Source organism: Artibeus jamaicensis, unplaced genomic scaffold, assembly GCF_021234435.1.
Source record: "Artibeus jamaicensis isolate MK-2021 breed Jamaican fruit bat unplaced genomic scaffold, CSHL_Jam_final scaffold_36, whole genome shotgun sequence".
NCBI lineage: Eukaryota > Metazoa > Chordata > Mammalia > Chiroptera > Phyllostomidae > Artibeus > Artibeus jamaicensis.
The window spans coordinates 567612-590531 of record NW_026522041.1 but is presented as its reverse complement, the minus strand read 5'-3'; the positions used below and the strand labels follow the sequence as shown (position 1 = coordinate 590531).

Here is a 22920-nt window from a genome sequence, read left to right as displayed (position 1 = left end):
CAAGATTGCTCTATCCAGCAAAACTTTCATTTAGAATGGAAGGACAGATAAAGTGCTTCTCAGATAAGATCAAATTCAAGGAGTTCATCATCACCAAGCCCTTATTATATGAAATGTTAAAGGGACTTATCTAAGAAAAAGAAGTTAAAAAAAGATGAACAGTGAAAAGACAGCAAACTCACAGATATTAACAACCACACCTAAAACAAAAGCAAACTAAAAGGACAGCTAGATCAGGAGTGGAAACAGAAATGAAGATCTCAAGGACGGTTAGCAACAGGAGAATGGGAGGAGGAGAAGGAGGGAGAAGGTACAGAAAATAAGTAGCATAGACAGTAGATAGAAAATTGATGGGGGGGCAAGAATAGTATGGGAAATACAGAATCTAAAGAACTTGAGACACATGTTCATAAACTAAAGGGGGGGGTAATGGTGGGGACGGGGGTAGGGTGGAGGGGAATGAAGGGGGGAATAGAGCAACTGTAATGGCATAACCAATAAAAAAATAAATTAAAAAAAAATTAAAAACGGAGCCCTGGCTGATGGGGCTCAGTGGATTGAGTGTCAGCCTGCAAACCAAAGGTTCGCTGGTTTATTTCCCAGTCAGGGCACATGCCTGAGTTGCAAGCCAAGTTCCTAGTAGGGGACACATGAGAGGCAACCACATATTGATGTTTCTCTCCCTCTCTTTCTCCTTCCCTTCCCCTCTCTCTAAAAAATAAATAAATATATTCTTTTAAAAATTAAAAAAATAAAGTAAATTCTTACACAGCCATAATTATTACACAGCCAATTCTCCCTCAAGCCTAACTAGTCTCACTGAGTGGACTGGCACATACTTAAACACCAATACATCAATAAAGTAATTTATATAAGGGTGGATCCAACTAGGTCAGGAATGGCGGGGAAAGGTTACATGATTCAGGTTAGGCCTTTGGAAGGTCAAGTCTCAGGGAAACAGAGACAAGGAGAAACACAAGCACAGGGAACCACGTGCCAGGCACCATTGCAGACGCTAATTTTGAAGGTGATTTCAGGAATGAGAGTGGGCTAGCATATGCTATTTATTCCTCCCCACCACCGTATGGCGCTATTTCAGAAGAATATGCTGATCCTAAGAAGGTGAAGTAACCTGCCAAGGTCAGTTGTGGACCTGAGATTAGAAAGTAGGTGCGCCTAACTCCAGAATCCATACCAGTACCATTACCACAGAGAGAGGCCCAAACACAGTATGCTTAGAGAACAGGAAGGCATGAGGATAGTTACAGAAGAAAGACAGGGTTAAAAAACTGGAAAGTTAGGTAAGTTTACTAAAGTGGGACCATCTGTTGTACACCCATGAAAACTCGTCAGAGACATTTGAACTCAATCTTGCGGTTATAGAAGAGCTACTGAAGATTCTGAGTAACCAAAGGGACACCTTGAGCAAAGACCAAAGGGGATGATGGAAAATTTGGGAGTTCTGGGTTCCTAAGCTAAAGAGGTGCCACTAAGGAGAGTAAGGGAGGCCATACAATGTAGTGGAGTCAGAGCTGGACTGCATCAGAAGTTGGGGTTTAAATGCAGAAAGTTACACACCAAAGTCATGACTATGTTAAGCAGGTCACATTCTCCTAGACGTCAGTTTCTCTTCATTCATAAGTCAGGTGAAGTGAGAATTAATCTCTAAATGACCTCTAAAGCTCTGCTACTCAAAGTGTGGTCCACCAACCAGCAGAGAGTGTCAGTGTGGCACATTATAAGAAAGCAAAATCTCAGGCCCCACTGAAAGAATGGATCTGTATTTAAACAAGTTCCTCGGGTGATCGTAAGCACATTCAAGTTTGAGAAACTTCTCTAAAGTGTCTTCTCACTCTAAAATGCAATAGTCTCAGGCTCAGATTAACTCTGTCACTTCACAAGGGGGAGTAAAGGTGAAAAAAATTTACCTGTTCACTTCATTTATGCCATTTTCCTAGTCCTAACCACCACTCTCAGACTTGCCCACACCCGAGGTGCTCTTAGAAAATGCCAGTGGGGCAGTGCTGCCACCTTGTGGCCATAATTAGTCAATGCACTTACTCTGTGCTCTTACCAGTGAAGGCGAGGTGGGGAAGGTTGGCAGAGTGGGCAGAGCCCAAGTCACAGATTTGAGAGAGGATCACAACTACCCACAATGCCTGGAAGTAATGTCAGAGAGAGGTCAGCGTGCATCCTGGAGATATGTCACCTTTCAAAGGGCAGTTTTTATAATACCTAATAAAATGTGATATTAGTGGGAAACCAAGGTTTCAAACCAAGCTCTAGGGTATGGAGGGAACCCAGTTAAAAGCCAGACCATGATAATTCAGTGAAAAACACCCTGATAGAGGTAAGCACAGACTTTCTTTTGGCCTGTCTGATAAACCTGCCTGTGAAAATGCCCACTTTTGGTTTTCTGAGCTCAGTTTTCCTAATTTCAAGCTCAGAGGGGAAAAAAGAATGCAGACGTCCCACATGGTGCTTTTCACAATCACGGTTGGATTGGACATTCCCTTCTGGTTCATCCAAGGTGTTTTCGGGCTGCCGCCTCCTTCTGAATGTCCTCTCTCCCATTAGAGCTCTCCACACCTGGGTGTGCAACAGCCAGCCAGCTGCGTACCAGCAGAAATTCTAGCAAGCCAGGAAACGAGTCCTGTGGCTTCTATTTCGTTCCCTGCACTTCAGCCTCCATTTCTGTGAAATGGCTGTTGGATTAGCGCTCCATGGGTCTGTGTGCCCTGTCAGAGCTCTCCAGAGACCATACTGGGCTGCTTCATCTTGGCAGCCGACACCTAGAAACTTGAGCTCTCAAATGTTCACTGAATGGATGCGTGAATAAATCACTGCTATTAGAGCAGCATGAATCAAGGACTCAATCAACAAATATCTTTAATGGCTACTAAGTACACTGTCCTGGGGGTGGGAGGACCAAGTAACAGTGGCAGAATGGTATTTTCTCCCCACTTTCCCCTTCCCTCGTTCCTTTGGAAATCAGACTGTGTTGACACAAATAATGTTTTCAAGATATGCTTCTATAGCTATCAGTATTAATAAAAGAATAGTCTGTTTGTCCTAGGGGTGTTTTAAATTGTTAAGCCAAAAAAAATACCTTTTAAATTTCATGGCTGAAAGTCTTTTAAAGAAAGGGTTTGCCACTGCTAGCAAAAGAGGAGGAAGAAGAGACTGGTCTTGAGGCGAGGAATCTAAACACCAGCAGGTAGTGGGCACATCCATCCCTGAGTTTTGCAAGCACTTTGATACACCCAGTAGGAAGAAGAAAGATCTAAGCCTTGAAAGCTGTAAGGATTTACATTGGCTATAGAACAAAGGGGATGGACTAGTTCTGGGACAGACTCAGCAGAGCCCACAAGGAAGAAGTGTCCTCTCCTGGGGACTGGCTGTGGGCAGCAGGTTGAACGATTCACATGCAAATAAACAGAGGCTCCAGGGGCTCTCTGGTGCCTGGCTACGCTCTCTTTTGGATAATCTTGGAAATAGCCACCTGGAAATCAATCCCAAATTCCAACAGACTTACAGGAATGTGAGCAGTCTTCTGTCAGAGTTGGTTCACAGCTATTAACAAGCTGTCATGTTTCTTTTCTCTTACTCTCTGGCTGCTGTAAATTTAATGCAGAACATCTCAGAATTTTTTTTGCTTGTCAATGTCAATGGACTTCATGGATCCAAAGCCCCTTTCTGTGGTACAGAGGGCCCCACCTCCCACCCCAGTCCATGGAGGGGAAAATCAGAGTGAACTGACCAGGAGCCAGGACACAGGGCAAGCAGAGTAGACAGACTGACGGGACAGGGAGGAAAGCTGAGGAGGAGCTCCCTGGTCCTGCAGCAGCCTGGCAGAGGGCTGACAGACAGCTCAGAGGGAAAGTAAAGAACGCCCCCATCAGTTTCCACATGTGTGTACAGCCATCCATCAGAAGAGTTTTCTTTCTGGTAAGGAACTGCACTTTCACATGCCTTCCAATGTTATCGGGCCAAGTTAAAGTATTACAAAAATATCACTCAATTCAACAAACATTTATAGAATACTCCCAGAGTGCCAGGCCCTACATCAGTTCAGGAACACAAAAGCAAATAACAAACAGCCCCTGACCTCCAATTAGCTCCATGCTCCTCTGCGCTGCCCTCCTGTGTGCCCTCCACCAACCCAAGTCCCACCCGCCCCGTGAGACCCAGCCTATGCTCCTCCTGACCCAGAGTCCCCTGAGCTACTCTCAGGCCACCGTGAACTCCTGCCACTTCTAAAATTTGGTTCCATTTCTATCTCTAAGTTTTATGAAGTGTATGTCCTCTCTCTGGTTAGACTTGAGCCCCCTAAGGACAGAGACCATTGTTAGAATTTTCCAGAGAGAAACCACAACAGTGGTTTATATCAGACCAAGCACAAGCCTTCAACCAGAGGACCATCTCCAAGGCCTAGCACAGTGCCTGGCCCCCCGGCAGATGATTTATAAACTTTTTACTAGCAAAGACTACAATTGACTCCCCAACGTGTCAACAGGCACGAATAATCTGAAAATTGAGAGGGTAGGAATGATCAAACAAAACCTCAAAGAGTGCTTGACTCATGCTTTGCCTCTTCCCTCCTCTTAGGTAAAGCCAAGGCACACCGCCTTTTCTCCTTCCTGCTGGATCCTTCCTCGTTCACTCTCCCCTGGCCACCCATCAGCATCGCCCAGCATGCAAGCCTGGCCTCTCCCTTTTCTTTGAGCACATTTCCCAAAGTCTCTGGAATGACTAAAGGTAAGTGCTAATGTTCTGTACTCCTTAATGTTTACTCTAGGTAGGAGTACAGTCTTCCTTTGCTTTAGGCTATTTTCAAACAAGGTTTGCAGCCGAGGGCCCCAGTGGCCTGTGCAAACACCTGCCTCCTGCGCTTCCTGTTCCTCAAACCCTCTTGGGCCTGAAGTCCTAGGGGTTTTCCACCAACCCAGTTCCCTCTCTTTTAGGCTGGAGGAACTAAGCTGCCTTCCTGAAGAACAACGAGGAGGCCTGGTCTGACCCACCGCTTGGTGCCTCTGGCAAGAGAGAATAGCCTCTGCCTCCCACCGTGTGTGGACTGGAGGAGACTGTAGACTGAGTGAGGCCAGGGCAAGTTCCTAAGCACACTGCCACTATTGCTGACGTTGAGCCAAGGGTGGAAAGGGGACACAGGGAGGGGAAACAGACCATGCCATCCCCTCTTCAGCCAACCCTAGGTACAGCCAGACCTTGCTTCTCAAACGTCTCCCACCTCAATAATTTGGTTCTCAACCAAGTTGTTCACAGAAAAAAACATCTTGGTTTTCAGACAAAATTTCGGTTCTGGGCCCAACTGCCCTTTCATGCTGATACCTGTATGATCGATCAGTCATGAGTCTCTCAGGAGACAAAGGAGAGGATGAGCAAGTATGAGTCAGTTTACCACTAAGCCTCACACTGTTAACATCTCAGGAAATTAGGCTGTGAATATTTTCATGGCTTTTTTTTTTGCTTTTGTTCCTGCTTATTATTACTAAATATCACTAAGATGCTTAGTAATAGCAGCAAAGTAAAAGGAAAGTTGCTAGAACAATAATAGAGCTTTAAAAAGAAATAATTGCAAAGTAAGATAGAAATGTTTGCCTGTCTGATCTGGCTACCGAGTATGGCATGGCTAAATTGATCAGCACAATTTTAAAACATACAGAGGCCATCAACAGTGCTGAGGTTACTAAGGGTGTGAAAGTGCTCACGAAACAGCAATCACGGGCAGCTGAAGACGTAGGAAAATTGCTGCTGATTTGGATAAACAAAAAGCAATTGGCCGGTAATAGCATTTCGGAGGCAATGATATGTGAAACAGCGAAGATGCTGCATGCTGACCTCCTGAAAGACAGCCCGGGACCGAGTGCTGAAGGGGATTCATTTAACACCAGTATGTGCTGGTTCAATGAATTTAAGCGGCATTCAGAGGGTAGTGAAGCATGGAAAGGCTGCCAGTGGTTCTAACAAGCAGCTGCTGATAATTTCATTACAGACTTTCAAGAATACATAGAAGCCAAGGGATCTTTTCCCCCAACAAGTGTTCATTTGCGATGAGACGGGCCTCTTCAAGAAGAAAATGCAGAGGAGGACCTACATCACACCGGAGGAGAAGTCACTGCCAGGACACAAGCTGGTGAAGGACAGGCTGGCGTTGCTGTTGTGAGGGAACCTGAGTGGGGACTTTAAATTGAGGCCTCTACTCGTCCACCATTATGAAAACCCATGAGTTTGCAAGAAAAGCGATGTTACAAAAAACAACTTCAATGGGATGTGGAGGGCTAATAGCAAAGCTTGGGTAACCAGGCAATTTTTTATTGAGTGCATTCATGAAGTGTTTGCCCCAAGTGTGAAGAAATCCCCCCAGGAAAACAATTACCGCTCAGGGCACTTCTTGCAATGGGCTGCGCTCCCTCCCGCCCACCCTCCAGGCTCGGAGGCCCTGTTGGCGCAGGAGTACAGCCTCATCGCTGTCAGGCCCTGCCAGCTAACACAGCTCCTCTCAGCCGACCCATGGACCAGCAGGCCATTTTGAATTTTAAGAAATTCTACACACTGGTTAGCTCAGTGGATTGAGCACGGGCCTGCAAACCAGACAATCGCGGTTCGATTCCCGGTCAGGGCACATTCCTGGGTTGCAGGCCGGTTCCCTGCAGGCCAATTCCCAGCAGGGGATGCATGAAAGGCAACCACACATTGATGTTTCTCTCCCTCTCTTCTTCCCTTTCCCTCTAAAGATAAATAAATAAAATCTTTAAAAAAAAAGAAATTCTACACAAAGGCACTATTTCAGAGGTGTTTTGAGGTGACCTCTGAAATGAATTTAACCCTCAGGGAGTTCTGGAAGGAACATTTCAATCTCCTCACTTGCTTGAGACACACAGACAAGGCATGGTGGGAAGTATCTTCCAGGACCATGTAATCAGCCTGGAAGAAAATGTGGCCTGAGTCAGTTGCTGTAAGAGACTTTGAGGGCTTTGAGGATGAACCTGTGTCTGTGGTGGAGGACAGTGTGTCTCCGGGCACGTCCATGGCCTTGGAGGTGGATGATGATAATGTGGAGGCCCCCAGCACTGAGCTGAGCACCGAAGAACTCCCAGGTGTGCAGGGAGGAGCAGTAGACAGCAGCTGAGGGGCTCTCTTCAGAGGAGGAGGAGGAGGGAAGGGAGGATATTCGAGGAAATGCTTGGGAAATAGGGAGAAATGAAAAATTTTATTGAAAAGTAGCACCCTGACAAAGAAGTAGCAAATGGAGCAATAAACAAGCTCTAATAGAACAAAGACACAGAGAAAGAACCCCAGAGGAACAGCTACCTGACGTTTGTATGGAGGGGACGCCCTTTCCGAACAACATCCCTCTGTCCCTTGTTTTCATTTTTCACTGTCCATTTCATTTCCTTTTTGTTAAATTTCATTTATGTTTCTTGTCCTTTCCATTTTCAAAGGGTTTATTTATAACAGCACATCAGACGAGTATGTATATAAGGAAGCTTCAAACAGCCCTGACTGGTATAGCTCAGTGGATTGAGCATAGGCCTGTGGATCAACGAGCCAGGGCATGTGCCTGGGTTGCAGGCCAGGTGCCCAGTAGGGGGCACTTGAGAAGCAACCACAAGTTGATGTTTCTGTCCTTCTCTCTTCCTCCTTTCCCCTCTCTCTAAAAATAATATTTTTTTAAAAGAAAGCTTAAAACAGGGAATCATTTGGGGGTCCAGAATGGATTAGTTCAACTTACATTATTTCTAATTGGAAAAAATGATTCATTTTTCAAAACAAAATGCTTCTCAAATAGCCTTCCAGAACAAATTAAGTTCAGGAACCAAGATTCCACTGTACTCACTTTCTTACCAGATATTAAGCTACAAGAATCACTGAAAGGTATAAGGAAATTCAAAAGAGCAAAAAGGCTTGGGAAAGAAATACCACACTGTGGGGGAAGGAGGCGGGAAAGAGAAGGGGAGGAAACAAATATTGCTGCCAAGTTATCAGTTACTTCTTATGTTCTTAAGAATGCTTCATGTCTTTGTTTGGCCAGTTTTACCTCCCAGATTCTCGTAAAGCATATGGTGCAACCTGTTACCTAATGAGACCAGCGTCACTTAATTCCTCTTACCTTCTAAGGGAAATACTGACCTGGGATTAAGGTGCAGCAAGCCATATACAGTGGCCTGAGCCATCCGAAGAAGTCCGGAGCCTCCAACTGGGGACCTTCCACACTCTCTTCAAGTGACTTACAGCAGCACCAACAGTCACGATGAAAGTTCTGATCTCTTCTGTCCTTCTATTGCTGCTGCTAATGCTGATGTCCATCGTCTCTAGCAACCCAAGTCCAGGTAAATAAGATTAATTTCCTATTTTTTAAGATTTTATTTATTTAATTTTAAAGGGAGGGGAAGGGAGGGAGAAAGAGAGGGAGAGGAACACCAATGTGTGGTTACCTCTCACATGCCCCCTACTGGGGACCTGGCCCACAACCCAGGTACATGCTCTGACTAGGAATAGAACTGGTGACCTTTCAGTTCATAGGCCGGCGTTCAATCCACTGAACCACACCAACCGGGGCAGATTAATTTTCTATAAAAGGGGGAAACGAGATTTGGAGGTAGAGGGAGAATATGGCAAAGCTGAAAAGAAAATGTGGCTCAAAAAAACATACATTAAAATGAAGCTCCTTTCACTAGAGGTATTTTGAATAAGTTAACCTATCTCACTCATTTCCTCATTTACAAAAGGAAAGAAACTGTACCAGCATCTAAAGAGCATTGTGAGAGTCAAATGAAACAGCGTATATGAAAATTTAGGGGGAAACTTTCTGACACAGTAGCTGGCAATGAAAAAAATGGGCTTCCTTGCTCCCTTACTTCTCCCCCAGTCCCTTTTCCAGAAGAGTAAAGCATTTCCCCATGGCCAGTCTTGGGGGCAGTGCTGTGAAAGTGTTGAGAGCAACTGTACATTTGCAGAAAATAAGGAAGTCCTTGTTTATATTTTCTTTTAATCCTCACCTGAGGATATGTTTATTGATCTGAAAGAAAGAGAAAGGAAGGGAGAGAGAGAGAGAAAGAAACATCGATGTGAGCAAGAGACATCGATTGGTTGCCTCTCGTACACGCCCACACCAGGGACTGAACTCGCAACCTTTTGGCCTGTGCAACAACACTCCAACCAACTAAGCCACCCAGCCAGGGCTGTTCATATTCTTTAAAGTGTACCAGACATCTCACCAACAATTTTAATGCTATCTAATAGCAAAGTAACAAACTAGAAAAATCATACCACCAGATAGTATCCACATTTGAAGCATTGGCCATACTAAGCCCTGTTTCAACAGTTCACCTTTTGGGAAGCAGACCCTTGGTCAGGGTTTTTGAATCAGCTCCAGTGGCCGAGCCCTTAGCAGAACAAATATGCAGAAGAGAGTTCATCCCCATGTATGTTTCTGCTTGAGAGAACCATCTCCCCAATGGCTGCTTTGAGGTAAAATAGCTTTATTAGATAGTCATCACGAACTCAGTGCTCAAATCAAGAGTGCACCCTAGTGCACCCCAATTTCGAACTTCTCCTTTGTAAAAGAGCTTTCTGGAGACTGCTGGGCCCCACGGCCAAGCCCACCATTCTGGAAAAGAAGGATTTTCCATCACTAGGACAAACGCCAAAGCTAGAGTCCTCAGCCTAGAGTCAAAGCTCTAGCCACAACCTGCCTTTCCAGTCCACTCCCCTCCACTCATTAGCAAACGCTCTGTGCTCCACCTAAACTAGGTGGGAAAAGGTCTTATGTTTTCCTACCAGCTCAGCTTTGCTCATACACTCAACTCCAAAAGCACCTCCTCTCCATGCCTCCCATGATTCCTCCCATGACTAGAAGTAAGCTCCACCCCCATGCTTATCCCTAATGGACTCTCTCTTTTGCACTCATCAGAGTCCACCTTACACTGAGGGTGTGGGTCTGCCTCTCCTACCCCCACCTCCACCCTTCTAGACTGCAACCTCTTTGATGGCACAGTCTGCACAGTCTGGTGTATTGTTTCCATAACCCTCACAATATCCAGCACAGTACTCAGTAAATATTTGCTAAGTGAGAGAATAAATCCTCAATTGTGCTTGATGACTCTACACTGAGGTTTGATAGCAGCTCTGTTAACATTTGGGGCTGGATGATTCTCTGTTGTAGAGGGTTATTCTGTGCATTGTATGATGTTTAGCAGCATCCCTGTGGCCTCTCCCAACTAGATGCCAGTAGCAGCCTCCCCCACCCCTTAAGGTAGCCAAAAATATCTCCAGATGTTGCCAAATGGCCCCTGAAGGGGGAAACCATGCCCCAGTTGAGAGCCAACCAGTGCTCCATTCAAACAGTCCTCAAATCTACTCCCACTTAGACTTACCTGGACTTTCAGCCTTGAAGCCAGGGAATCTACATCCAAATAATGACTTTCCCACTTACTTCGCAACCCCGGGCAAGTTCCTTCACTCTTTTGAACTTCGGTTTTATTGTATTTAAATGAATAAAATGCCAGTTAGAAAACGCATATTTTGTGAAGATTAAGTGACCTGTAGTGTGTACTTAGTAAGAGGTGAAGAAATGGACTGGGTAAAAGTTCTAAAGTGGCTCCTAAGCCACAAGGGCTATGAATCAGGAAAGCTCACCACACCACCAGGTAACGCTATGCCCAACCACATCAGGTGGCTGGAGGCCAGGTTCAAGGCTTGTTTCCCAGCCACGCATAGTATTGCAACATCAGGTTAAGTCTGGCTAGAGGAAATGATGCCCTACCATCACTGCAAAATATTCTCAAAGTAAAACTTCTTAATTTACCTTAAAATAACCACATATCTAAACAATATGCTTTTCACAGGAAAAGATAAGTGAGAATATACAGAATTTAGGAAATAAATTACTGATAATAATAGTCTACTCATTGCTCATAATACTATTTATGAATTATAAAAGTACTTATAATAGTAGTTGACATGTGTTAAGCAGTCCTGTGTGGCAGGCACTGTTCTGAGCACTTCACACACATTATCTCATTGTGCCCTCACAAAAACCTAATGTACTTTTTTTAATCTTTAACTTTTCACTTTTCAGACTTTCAAAAATGTAAAAATAATCAGAATTCCGCCCTGGCCAGGTGGCTCAGTTGGCTGGAGCATCATCCCATACACCAAAAGGTTGCAGGTTTGATTCCCAGTCAGGGCTCTTATGGGAAACAACGGATTGATGTTTCTCTCTCTCTCTCAAATTAGTAAAAAATATATCCTCAAGTGAGAATTTTTTTTAAGTTTTAAAAAATTATAATCAGAATTCGGGTATGTCCTTCATCCAGTTTTTTTTTCATAGATAACACCTTACATAACCATACTATGATGACACAATACTATTAACTAATGTACGAATATTCAAATTTTTCTACTCATAACATTACTGTCCTTTTCCTAGTCCAGTATCCACTCTAGAATCATACACTATTTGAATAAAGTTATTGTGTCTCCTTGGTCTCCTCTGACCTAGAGTATTTTCTCGGCTTTCCTTGTCTTTCTTGACCTTAACACTTTTGAAGACTACCAGTCAGGTACTTTGTAGAACTTCCCTTAATTTGGGTTTGTTTGATGTTTCCTCATAATTAAGTTCAGATTTTGAATTTTTGGCAAGAACACCATAAAAGTGATGCCTGCCTTCTCAGTACACCACATCAAGAAGGCCCATGATATGCTATCCCTCATGACTGCTGTTAACTTTGAACACTTCATTAAGGTGGTGTCTGCCAGATTTCTCTACTGTAAAGTTTATATTTTTCCCATTGTAATTCATAAGTATCTTGTGAAGGGGTACTGTGAGACTGCAAATAGCCTGTTTCTTCTCATCATACTTTTACCCATTAATTTTTTTCTCATTAATTTTTAAAATCCATTGATAATTCCTATCTACAATAGGTATTTCTATGGCATTCGTCAAATAGTGGTTTTCTATTTCCATCATTCCTTCTGTTTATTAATTAAAATTCTACTATAAGGAAAAACTGTTCTGCCCTGGCTGGTGTGGCTCAGTGGGTTGAGCGCCAGCCTGCAAACAGAAAGGTTACATGTTCAATTCCCAGTCAAGGCACATGCCTGAGTTGCGGGCCAGGTCCCCAGTAGGGGCCGTGTAAGAGGCAACCAATTGATGTACACACTGATGTTTCTCTCTCTTTCTCCCTCCCTTCCCCTCTCTCTAAAAATAAAGTCTTTAAAAAATAAAAGAAAGAACTGTTCCTTCTCTCCCATTTATTCAATTACTAATATAAGTACAGACTCACAAATATTTATGGATTATAACCCATTACTATCTTACTTTATTATGTTCTTCATATTGTCACAAAATTGTCCATTGAGAGCTCCTATAAGTTAGTTTCTATGTCTTTTTTTTTTTATGAAAGAAGGGAAGGGAGGGAGAAAGAGAAGGAGTGAAACATCAGTGTGTGGTTGCCTCTCGTATGCCCCCTAGTGGCACGCAGGACCTGGGCACAACCTGGCCCACAACCCAGGCATGTGCTGTGACTCGGAATCAAACCAGCAACCCTTTGCTTCACAGGCTGGTGCTCAATCCCCTGAGCCACACCAGCCAGGGCTAGTTTCTATGTCTTTTGAACATTTTTTTTTAGCAGTTCTGACACCACAAGATGTTTCAGACTTATTTTGTTCTTCCCTGCCCCAGGTTGGGAATCAGCCATTTCTTGGAGGAGCCCTGGTTTCTTTTATGGGAGAATAATATTAGGTAGTTATTGCCGTTTGGTTCTGGGTGCTAGTTCTTCCAGGCCCTCTAGTGGACAAAGCTAGGAAATAGATGTATGGATACAAACACATAGGCACTACTAGTCCCATTCTACATATTAGGTAAATGAGGCACAGAAAAGTTAAGTAACTTGTCCAAAATCATAAAGTTAATATGTGGTGGAATTGGGAAACTGAAATAATGACAGAACTACCACAAATTCTAACAAGTGAAAGTAACTTTTTTACACATACAAGTCAGCAAAATCCAACAACCCTAACATTCCAGCATAGACACTCTCTTTGGAAAATAACTAGAAGTCAGCCATTATAACTACAGTAAAAACTATCATGTACTGAACACCTGCTTGGACACTGGGCACCCACCATATCTCATTTAATGCTAACAAATCCGTAAGGTAGAGACTCCTATACTCACTTTACAGATCAGAGAGCCAACAGTTAAAGAAGCTAAGTGACTTATCTAAGACCACATAGTTAAGAGGCAGAACAAGCAGTTAATCCCAGTTCCATCTGGATATAAAGTCCGTACTTATTCCACTGTGTCAGTATTTTCCAAAACTAATTTTAGGTGGAACATGAAGTAGCTTTTACTTTAATAGTTATATGTCCATTTTACTGCATGTTAGGAAAAAAATCTAAGCATGTAATCAAACCCATAATCTCACAAATAATACTGCATAGGATAAGGCTATTTTAAGTAACTTAAATTTAAAGAAAAAATAAGAAGTAAACAATAGTAGAGGAGAGACAAGCAATAGCAAAACTTATAATAGTGGCCTATGAATACAGCTTCAGTCACACCGAAATATTAGAGTCACGTAGAGCTGCAGAAAGTACAACTCCTGAACCTGAATTTTAGTTCCAGACATGTCTCTATTATCTTTATGAACTTTGCCTCTTCACTTGCTCTCTCTGGGCCTCAGTTTCCTCATCTGAAAAATAAGAGATAGTGATTTAGTTAATTAGTGCAAACACTTTTTTAAAAAATTTTTAGAGAGATAAAGATTTATCTCTCTAAAAAAAATTAAGATTTTTATTTTTAGAGGGAGGGAAAGGGAAGGAGAAAGAGAGGGAGAGAAATATCAATCTGTGGTTGCCTCTCACATGCCCCCAACTGGGGACCTGGCCCACAACTCAGGCATGTGCCCTGGCTGGGAATGGAATTGGTGACCCTTTGGTTCGCAGCCAAATCCCCTGAGCTACACTAGCCAGGAGTGCAACCATTTTAAAAGCGATTTCGTAACAACATCAAGAAACATAGAACTGTTCCTAACTTTTACCCAAAAATTCCATTTTAGGAAATTTTGCCCAAGGCAATAATACAAAATTTGGAAAACAGTTACAAGCACGAAGAAATTTATCAATACAAAATAATAAAGCAATCCAAATATTCAGCTCTGGGAGAACAGTTAAATAAGTTGGGGCAACATACTTGTTGGGAGTGTTATGCCATCATTAAAAATGAAGAGGACACTGCCACATATTTACAAAGTACACAAAAAGAAATTTGTTCACATACCATGGTTATCACTAGATAAAGAAAATCACATGCAGAAACATGCCAAAATACTAACAGCTGGTAATAATAAAGATTTCTTCATTTGTACTTTCCAATTCTTCTGGTTCTAATATTCTGGGGCTTTTCCCTGGAACTAGGAGAGGTCAGGCGAGAATAAAATATTTTAAAAGTTTGGAGGGCAGGGGCTCTGCCTGTTTAAATTATTTTAACAGCACTCAAAACAGCACATGAAAACATTTAGAAACTGGAACTTGAGGAAATGAGGCAACACCCTCCATCTGTGTGGGAGAAAGGACACGGGCCTGGGAAACAGCAGACCTGCCCTGTACCAGACGCTCTCTATAAGGCCCTCTTCGTACAACCTGTCTGTCCACCTACTGGACAAATATTTACCAAGCACCCAACACGTGTCAGGAACCATGCAGCCAAATGACTTCTGGTTCAGAGGCTACAAGGGAAAAAGATTTTTAGTGTGCTCAGGCTACCATTACCAAAACATCACAGACTGGGTGGCTTAACCAACAGAAATTTACTTTCTCACAGTTCTAGAAGCTAGAAGTCCAAGATCAATGTGTTGACAAGTTTGGTTTCTTCTGAGGCCTGTCTCCTAGGCTTGCAGATGGACCTCTTCCTGGTCATTTCTCTGTGCACATACATCCCTGGTGTTTCTTTGTGTATTCAGATCTCTTCCTCTACAAGGACTCCATTCAGACGGGATTAAGGCCAATCATAACAGCTTCAGTTTAACTCAGTCATCCCTTGAATGGCTTTATCTCTAAACAGTCATTCTAAGGTACTGAGGGTTAGGATCTTAACATGTGTTTTGGGGGGGGGGGACACGATTCAGTCCACAACAGATTTCAAACAACAAACTATAATTGTGTAACAGTGGGGCTGCATTCAAATATGATGGGGATTCATGGAGGGCATAATTAATTCTGACAGGAATATCAGAAACTACCATACAGAGAATGCATCATCTGGGCCTAGTTTTAGTTCCAGAACCTCAAATCTATATATAAACCATCATCCTTGATTGTCACAAAAATATCTTAGGTATCACAAAATGGGAATAAGACAGCTTCGGGTGATAAGGCATAGAGGTCAAAAAAGGAATGGCTTTTGTTCCAGGGGGGACAAAGGGAAATATCATCCTTCTAGAATTGAACTGGGATTAGGGATTCAAACACAGCAAACTTGGAGGTCAGTGAAGATGGGTTTATGCATATTATGATCCTTCCCCTCAGTCCTCAAGTTATGATGATTTTAATGTGTGTGTTGGCCGGGGGGGGGTCTTTATTAAGCCCCATTTTCTGTCCTCTCTTCCATCCAGAAGCCAGTCTTTCTCCACCTACCTCAATCTAAGCTTTTCTCTAGGCTGGATTTTCAACCTCAATTCCTTATCCATTTAAGATACTCTTCTCTTTCCCTGGCTGGTGTGGTTCAGTGGATGGAGCACTAGCCTCTGAACCAGGGGGTCACAGGTTCAATTCCCAGTCAGGGCACATGCCTGGGTTGCAGGCCAGGTCCCCAGCGTGGGGGCACATGAGAGGAGGCCACACATTGGTGTTTCTCTCCTTTTCCCTCTCTCTATAAATAAATAAATCTTTAAAAATATATAAATGAGTACTTGAGGTAAAATACTCCTAGATCCCCGAATAAAAAAGGTAGAGAAATGGAAAATTATGCTAAACTGGAGACCATTTCTGTTGGCCGCTTCCCCTTCCAGTGCCTAGAAGTGACCTGTTTCCTTCCAACAGGGGTCGCCAGAGGCCAGAGGGACCAACGCCAGGCTTCTAGGAGGTGGATCCAGGACGGAGGCCAAGAATGTGAGTGCAAAGGTCAGTAACTCAGTATCAACAACATCGAGGCACCAGCCATACCCCACCTCTCTCCCTTGAGTCCCTGAGACCAGTGCAGAAGTTATCTGAGCTGACTCACCCATTCCCTCTCCACCAGTTCAGCACATGCACCACCAACACCAGCTTTCTTCCTGAGTCTCCTTGGAGGGCTGGACTCCTCCAGGAAAGAGCTGGCTAAATCTCTTCCTGCCTCTTCCCTCTTACTTTTTCCCTAAGAAGCCAGGGTTGCCTTCCAAAAGCTTCCTGGATCTTACTCTCAACCTTATTTTATTCACAAAAAAAGACTAAATCAGACAGGCAAAATGGCTTGCCCCAGATAAAGCAGCTACTAAAAGGATGACATATATCTAGGTCTTATTTCTCATTTTCTGGTCTCCCTAATGATATCCGCTGCCCTCTCCACACCTGCCACCAAATTCTTGCCAATACAGGTCAGGAGAAACTGCTCAGAAATATATAGATATAACTGGATATGTCCACTATTCTATGTTGACCCTTTTCGCCATCCTATTGCAGTATAAAAAAGCAAAGATCCTACATCCAACTCTCAGACATGTTAACCCTCCCATCTAAGCAATAACCCTGTTATTTCAGACTGGTTCCTGAGAGCTACTACAAGAAAACTCATGGCAGTGCCCAGGCTGCCAAAGAAGCAGTGTCCCTGTGATCATTTCAAGGGCAATGTGAAGAAAACCAGTAAGTTTCAAAAGTGTGACCTTCCTTCTTTTGCAGGAAGTCACTCAGTGGGATCAACTAGGGAGGAAGCAGCAGTTGAGGGGAGACGATAGAGGTAAAATGAAGACCAAGATAAACATCTGAGTCCTTTCTACTCATGTCGACTTGTGGGGAAACAGGAAGAGGAAGAAAAACAAGATACAATTCTCCTAGAACTAGAACAGTTTCACCAAAGTATTAGACTTTAGAACTCTGTTGTGGATGGGGCTGTTGGGGACCTGGACATTGACCTCTGAAAATGACACATGTCAATGTCAAAAAGAACTTTTTCTTTTTTGAGGATCAGATGCAACTTATTGTATTTTTTTCCATTACCATTTGTCCGCCTTACAAACAGAATTTAATTCTTCCATAGTGTAGTAGGTTTCCTCAATTGACTGATTGATTTTTACAGAGCAAGGAAGAGAGAAAAAAAAACATTGATTTGTTGTTACTCTCATTTATGCATTACTTGGTTGATTCTTGTATGTGCCTTGACCAGGGATGGAACTGCAAGCTTGGCATATCGGGACAAGGCTCTAAGTGACTGAGCTACCCCAGGTCGGGCCTAGTCTAGCAGCTTTTAAATGTCATAAAATTAAGCCCTGACTGGCGTGGCTCCATGGGCTGGACATCGTCCCACAAAGCAAAAAGCTGCCAGTTAGATTCTGGGTCAGGGCACATGCCTGGATTGCAGACCTAGTCCTTGTTTGGGGCTGTGTGAGAGGCAACCAATTGATGTTTCTCTAGCATTTCAATGTTTCTCTCCCTCTCTTTCTTCTCAGCCCTTTTCCTTCTCTCTATAAATACATACATACATACATACATACATACATAAATATTTAAAGTAAATTGCTAAATGTTAAGCTGATTGATATTATCATATTATCAAGAATGGGATAAATCAGGCCCTGGCCAGGTAACTCAGTTGGTTAGAGCATCATCTTGATACACCAAGGTTGCAGGTTCGATCCCAAGTCAGGGCACATAGAAGGAGCAACCAATGAATACATAAATAAGTTGAACAACAAACTGATGTTTCTCTATCTCTCCAAAATTAATTAATAAAAATGGGATAAATCAGGATACTTATCACTGTTGATGGAAGTAAAATACATGATACTACTTATCAAAAATGTAAATGTGTATACCTGTTAACCCTGTAATCTCACTTCATGGTATCTCCACTATAGAATACTTGCATGGATACTCAAAGATATATGTGTATAAGAATATAAATTATAGCAGTATTTGTATTAACAAATAAATAGTAATTAAAAATGTTTACCAGTCCTGGCTAGCGTGGCCAATTAGTAAAAGCATGTCCCATAGACTGAAGGGTCACAGGAAGGCAACCAACCAATGTTTCTCTCTTACATTGATGCTTCTCTCTTTCTCTCTCTCCCCACTTCTCTCTCTCTCTCTCTCTCTCTCTCTCAGAGCAATGAAAAAACATCCTTGGGTGAGAATTTTTTTTAATGTTCATCAAAAGCAAGTTGGGAAACTGCAGTTGTCAAAAATAATGAGTTAGATCATTATGTGCTGGTCAGAAAGATATCCACCATATGACAATATGTTAAGTGAAAAAAGATGCAGAGATCTCCTACTTCACACTCTTCATGAAAATAAATTTCAAGTGATTAAAGATCTAAATCTGAGAGACAAATTTATAAGGGAATACAGGAGAATATATGTATGACTTTGGAATAGGAAAAGATTCCTTAAATAAGATACAAAAAGTGTAAGCCATAAATGAAAAGATTAATAAACCCGATTTCATTAAAAGTAAGAAATTTTGGTCCTCAAAAGAACCAAATGACTAAAAGTAGGAGATGGTATATATAACCAAGGATTAATATTTAGAATATATAAAGAATTCTTGCCCTTGCCAGGTGGCTCAGTTGGTTGGAGCATCGTTCCATACACCAAAAGACTGCAGGTCCAATTTCCAGTCAAGGCACATACCTAGGTTGCAGGTTCAATCCCCAGTCAGGGTGCATTTGGGAGGCAAATGATATCTCTCTCTCTCTCTCTCTCTTTCTCTCTCCCCTTCTCCCTCCCTCTCCCTTCTTCCCTCTTTAAAATCAATTAATAAATCCTCAAATGAGAATTTGAAAAAAAGAAAACAAAAAGATCTTTAAAAAAAAAGAATTCCTACAGATCAATCAAAGGAAGGCAGGCAACACAACAAATAGGCAAAAGACTCAAATCAGCCATTTGGAGACAAGGAAATCCAAATAGGTAATAGACATGTGAAATGGCACTTACATACCATTAATTGGGAAAATGGGAGCTAAAACCAAACAGATATCACTATAAGCCACCATAATGACAAATAATTTAAAGTCTGATGATATCAAGTGTTGGCAAAGAGTAGGGAACAAAGAAACTCATATCCTGCTAATGGAAGTATAAATTGGCAAATCATTTTGAAAGAGTGCTGGCTTAAACTAAAGTTTAAGCTCTGTCACCAAGCTAAATGGTTAAGTACTCATAAGAAATGCAGGCTGATACACACCAGGAGACATGTACAAGAATTTCATAGCAGCACTGCTTATAACTACCCCCAAACCGAAAATTAACCAATAAATAGGGGTATGTTCAAATATTATAGATCAGTGAGAATAAACAAACACATAACAATAAACAATAAACATACCAATTCATTCATAACCAATTAATCTTACAAACATAACATTGGTAAAAATAACCAAGACACAAGAAAATAACTACAGTATGACTTCATATAAAGTTTTAAAATAGGCAAAATTAGCCCTAGCCAGTGTGGCTCAGTTGGTCGTAGTGTCATCCAGTAACTGAAAGGCTATGAGTTTGATTCCCAGTCAGGGCACATACCTGGGCTTCAGGTTCAACCCCCAGTTCAGGTCCAGGCACATAAGATTCCCCAGTTTGGGCACCTTCAGGGCAGCCAATTGATTTTTCTCTCTCGCATCAATGTTTCTCTCTCCCTCCCTTTCTCTGTCCCTTCTTCTCTGAATAAAAAACAATGGAAAAAAATGTCCTTGGGTAAGGATAAAAAATGTAAAAAAAAATTCACAAAATTAAACGAAATTATTTAGGAATAGATAAGTGGTAAAACAATAAAGAAAAAAGTAAATGCTTACTATAAAAGTCAGGGACTGAGGGAGGATAGTGATCAGAAAAGGAGGGAGTTGCTGACTATATTCTATTTCTAGGCCTGAGTAGTATGTTCATGAGCATCTGCTCTATAACTGTTTATTGAACTTAACACAGAAGTTTTTATGGGTTTCTATAAATGTATATAATATTTTGCAATAATAAAAGATTTGTTAAAGGTGCAGAGCAAGACAATCCATACATAGTATAATTTTAATTATTAAAGTAAACTTAATAGTTTATATACAAAAAGATATGGAAGACTATATAGTAAACTGTTAATAGTAGTTTGTTCTGGGGAATGAAGAATGAAGTTTGAGGGGTTTGTCCTTTTATATTTTTTATTGGATATATTTTTTAATTTTAAGTTTTTCCACTGGACAAATCTTACATTCATAACTTTAAAAGTTCTCACAAAAATTAAATTAAAAAATGTTTAACACTAGTCTTTCCCCTTTATTGTCACCATAGGACACCGAAGGCACCACCGGAAGTCGAACAAGCATGTCAGAGCCTGCCAGGAATTTATCAAACGTTGTCAGCTAGCAAGCTTTGCTCTGCCTCTATAGGAGCTAAGAGCCCCCTCTCCCAGTGAAACATTCTCGGTCAAGAAGGAGTGAGCACACCTAGAGAATGTTCTCCCACCTCAAGCTCCTTCTCCCTGTCCCCGCTTCCTAAATCATTCCAGTAATCTCAAAAAGCAAGTTTTCCAAGATTATTTTGATGATTGCTCCCTCTAGTGCTTTCCCTTGTCAGTCTTCTCCTATGCCCTCATTCCCCAGGCTTCATTTAAGCTTAATTACCTGAATGAAACCAGGAAACTCCAGCTTCCTAGCTTGTTCCACCTGACCTGAAATACATCCAGGCAAGTAGCAAAAAGAAGCCAGTATCTGGTTGCAGTGGATTGAGCATAGGCCTGTAAAGCAAGGGGTCACTGGTTCGATTCCCAGGCAGGGCACATACCTAGGTTGCAGGCCAGGTCCCCGGTGGAGAACATATGAGACAACCGCACATTGATGTTTCTCTCCCACTTTTTCTCCTCCCCTTCACTTCCCCTCTCTCTAAAAATAAATAAATAAAAAGCCAGTAAATATTATTAAATATGACAGGTCAAAATAACTTCTTTTGAACAGGGTCTGGCAACTCACACTCAAGCCAGATGACCCACTCTATCCTGTTCACTCCAAACTCAACCCAGATTCTACATATACACATACTTCTTCGCACCATCTCTCCCTCTTACTCTCTCCTGCCCAACTTTTTATTCTTTTACTCTTTCAACAAACCCTTTCTGAGGTAAGAGCCAAATGGGGAAACTAAAGCAGGTAATGAATTAGACGCGGTCTTGTTCAAAATAATATAGGTTAAAAAAACTAGTCATTTCCTAGCATGTAGAACACCTTTGGGATTCATTATTGTTATCATCATCAAGGGTCATCGTACTCTGTGTTTCCAAACTAGTACAGAAGACACGCTATATGCAGAGCCATAGGTCCAGGGTTAGAGAGATGACATGGAAAATCTCAAATGCCATTGAAAAGGGCTTTGAACTGTAACAAAATGGAAGTGAAATTATAAAGCAATAATATAAGGTAATTAAACTGGCAACCATTTGAAAAATGAGTAAAGAGGAAAAGATTATTATTATAACAGTATAGAGACAGCCTTCCCCTCTGACCCTTCCCTCAAACATCAGAAGGGGATGGGGCAGGGGAACACAGAATCTGGCTTCTGTCATCCCAGAGGACTAGGTTGGGATGTTGCCTTATGAGAAAAAAAAAAATTTAACTGAGTGGTGAGTTGGGTGGGGCCCTATTTATGACACAAGAGGACAAGCCCCTCCCCTCTGGCAGAAGAGTGCTGGGCACACGGCCTCCTCCTGTTCCTAATCCATCCTCGAACAGCTGGAGGCACAGAAGAGCCTCACTTGGCACAGGAGTGGGGGCTACCAGCGGTCAACCCACTTGTCGACTGCCTTAAAAAGACCAGGAATGCCAGGCTAAAGGAGCGGAACCCAAAAGAAGGTGTCATCATGAGGAATCAATGAGGCATCTGTGACACAAAAGGCCTGGGTGGGAGGCCAGAAGGATGAAGCCTGGGAGATCCACATCTCCCACGAGGGAAATAACAACAGTGGAGCCAGATTCTAAGTCAGTAACTGGGCCTGACTGGGAACCTGAGCCACCCCAGACACCTATCACCCAGCCAGAGCCTGGCCCAGAAAAGACACTCACAGCACAGCCAGCATCTAAGACCCAGCAAGGACCCAATACCCAACAGGAGCCTGCTTCCCAGCAAAGACCACTCACTCAGCAGGAGCCCCCTGCCCAATATGAAGCTCAATCCCAGCAGGAAACTAGAGCCCAGCAAAAATCTGCTTTACAGCAGGAACTTCTTGCCCCACAGGAGCCTGCAGCACAGCAATCGCCTCCCATCCGCAGGGTGTCCTTCACTCAACAGGAAGCTGCCTCACAGCAGGGAACTGGGCCAGAAAAAGAATCTACAACTGAACAGCAGTCAGAATTGGGAGAGGGACATGTAGCCCAGCCAGCACCTGGCCCAGTAGAGCCACCTTTAGCTCAGCAAGAAACTGGATCAACACCTCTGGCCCAAACCGAATCTTTGTCCCAAGAGAAACCAGGACAGTCAGATGCTACAGCTCAAGAAACAGCTACGGCCAAATCCCAGCAGCAATCTTCGATTCAGTGCGGGTTTCTATCAAAGCTTCACAAACTATCCCTACAGCAACCAGGCTCAAACTGGAAGACATTTCTCAAGTGGGCCACAGATGTTGACTCAGAATCAGATCTGGGGTATCCATATAAGACCAATTCCCCAGCCATGAAGGCTGGAACAGTGACCCAGGGAATGAAGCTGGACTTCGGGGGGAAACCTGGTTAT

At 42.6% G+C, this 22920-nt stretch overlaps 1 protein-coding gene across 1 annotated transcript; it reads left to right on the top strand.

Annotated features, from left to right (window-relative positions):
- The first annotated feature begins 8235 nt into the window (after window positions 1–8235).
- Window positions 8236–21587, top strand: CXCL17 (C-X-C motif chemokine ligand 17). Its single transcript, XM_053657150.1, has 4 exons — window positions 8236–8351; window positions 16066–16146; window positions 16762–16863; window positions 20491–21587. Exons 1-4 carry the CDS (start codon window positions 8273–8275, stop codon window positions 20586–20588), a joined length of 360 nt encoding a protein of 119 aa, XP_053513125.1. The 5' UTR covers window positions 8236–8272; the 3' UTR covers window positions 20589–21587.
- The last annotated feature ends 1333 nt before the right edge of the window (window positions 21588–22920 follow it).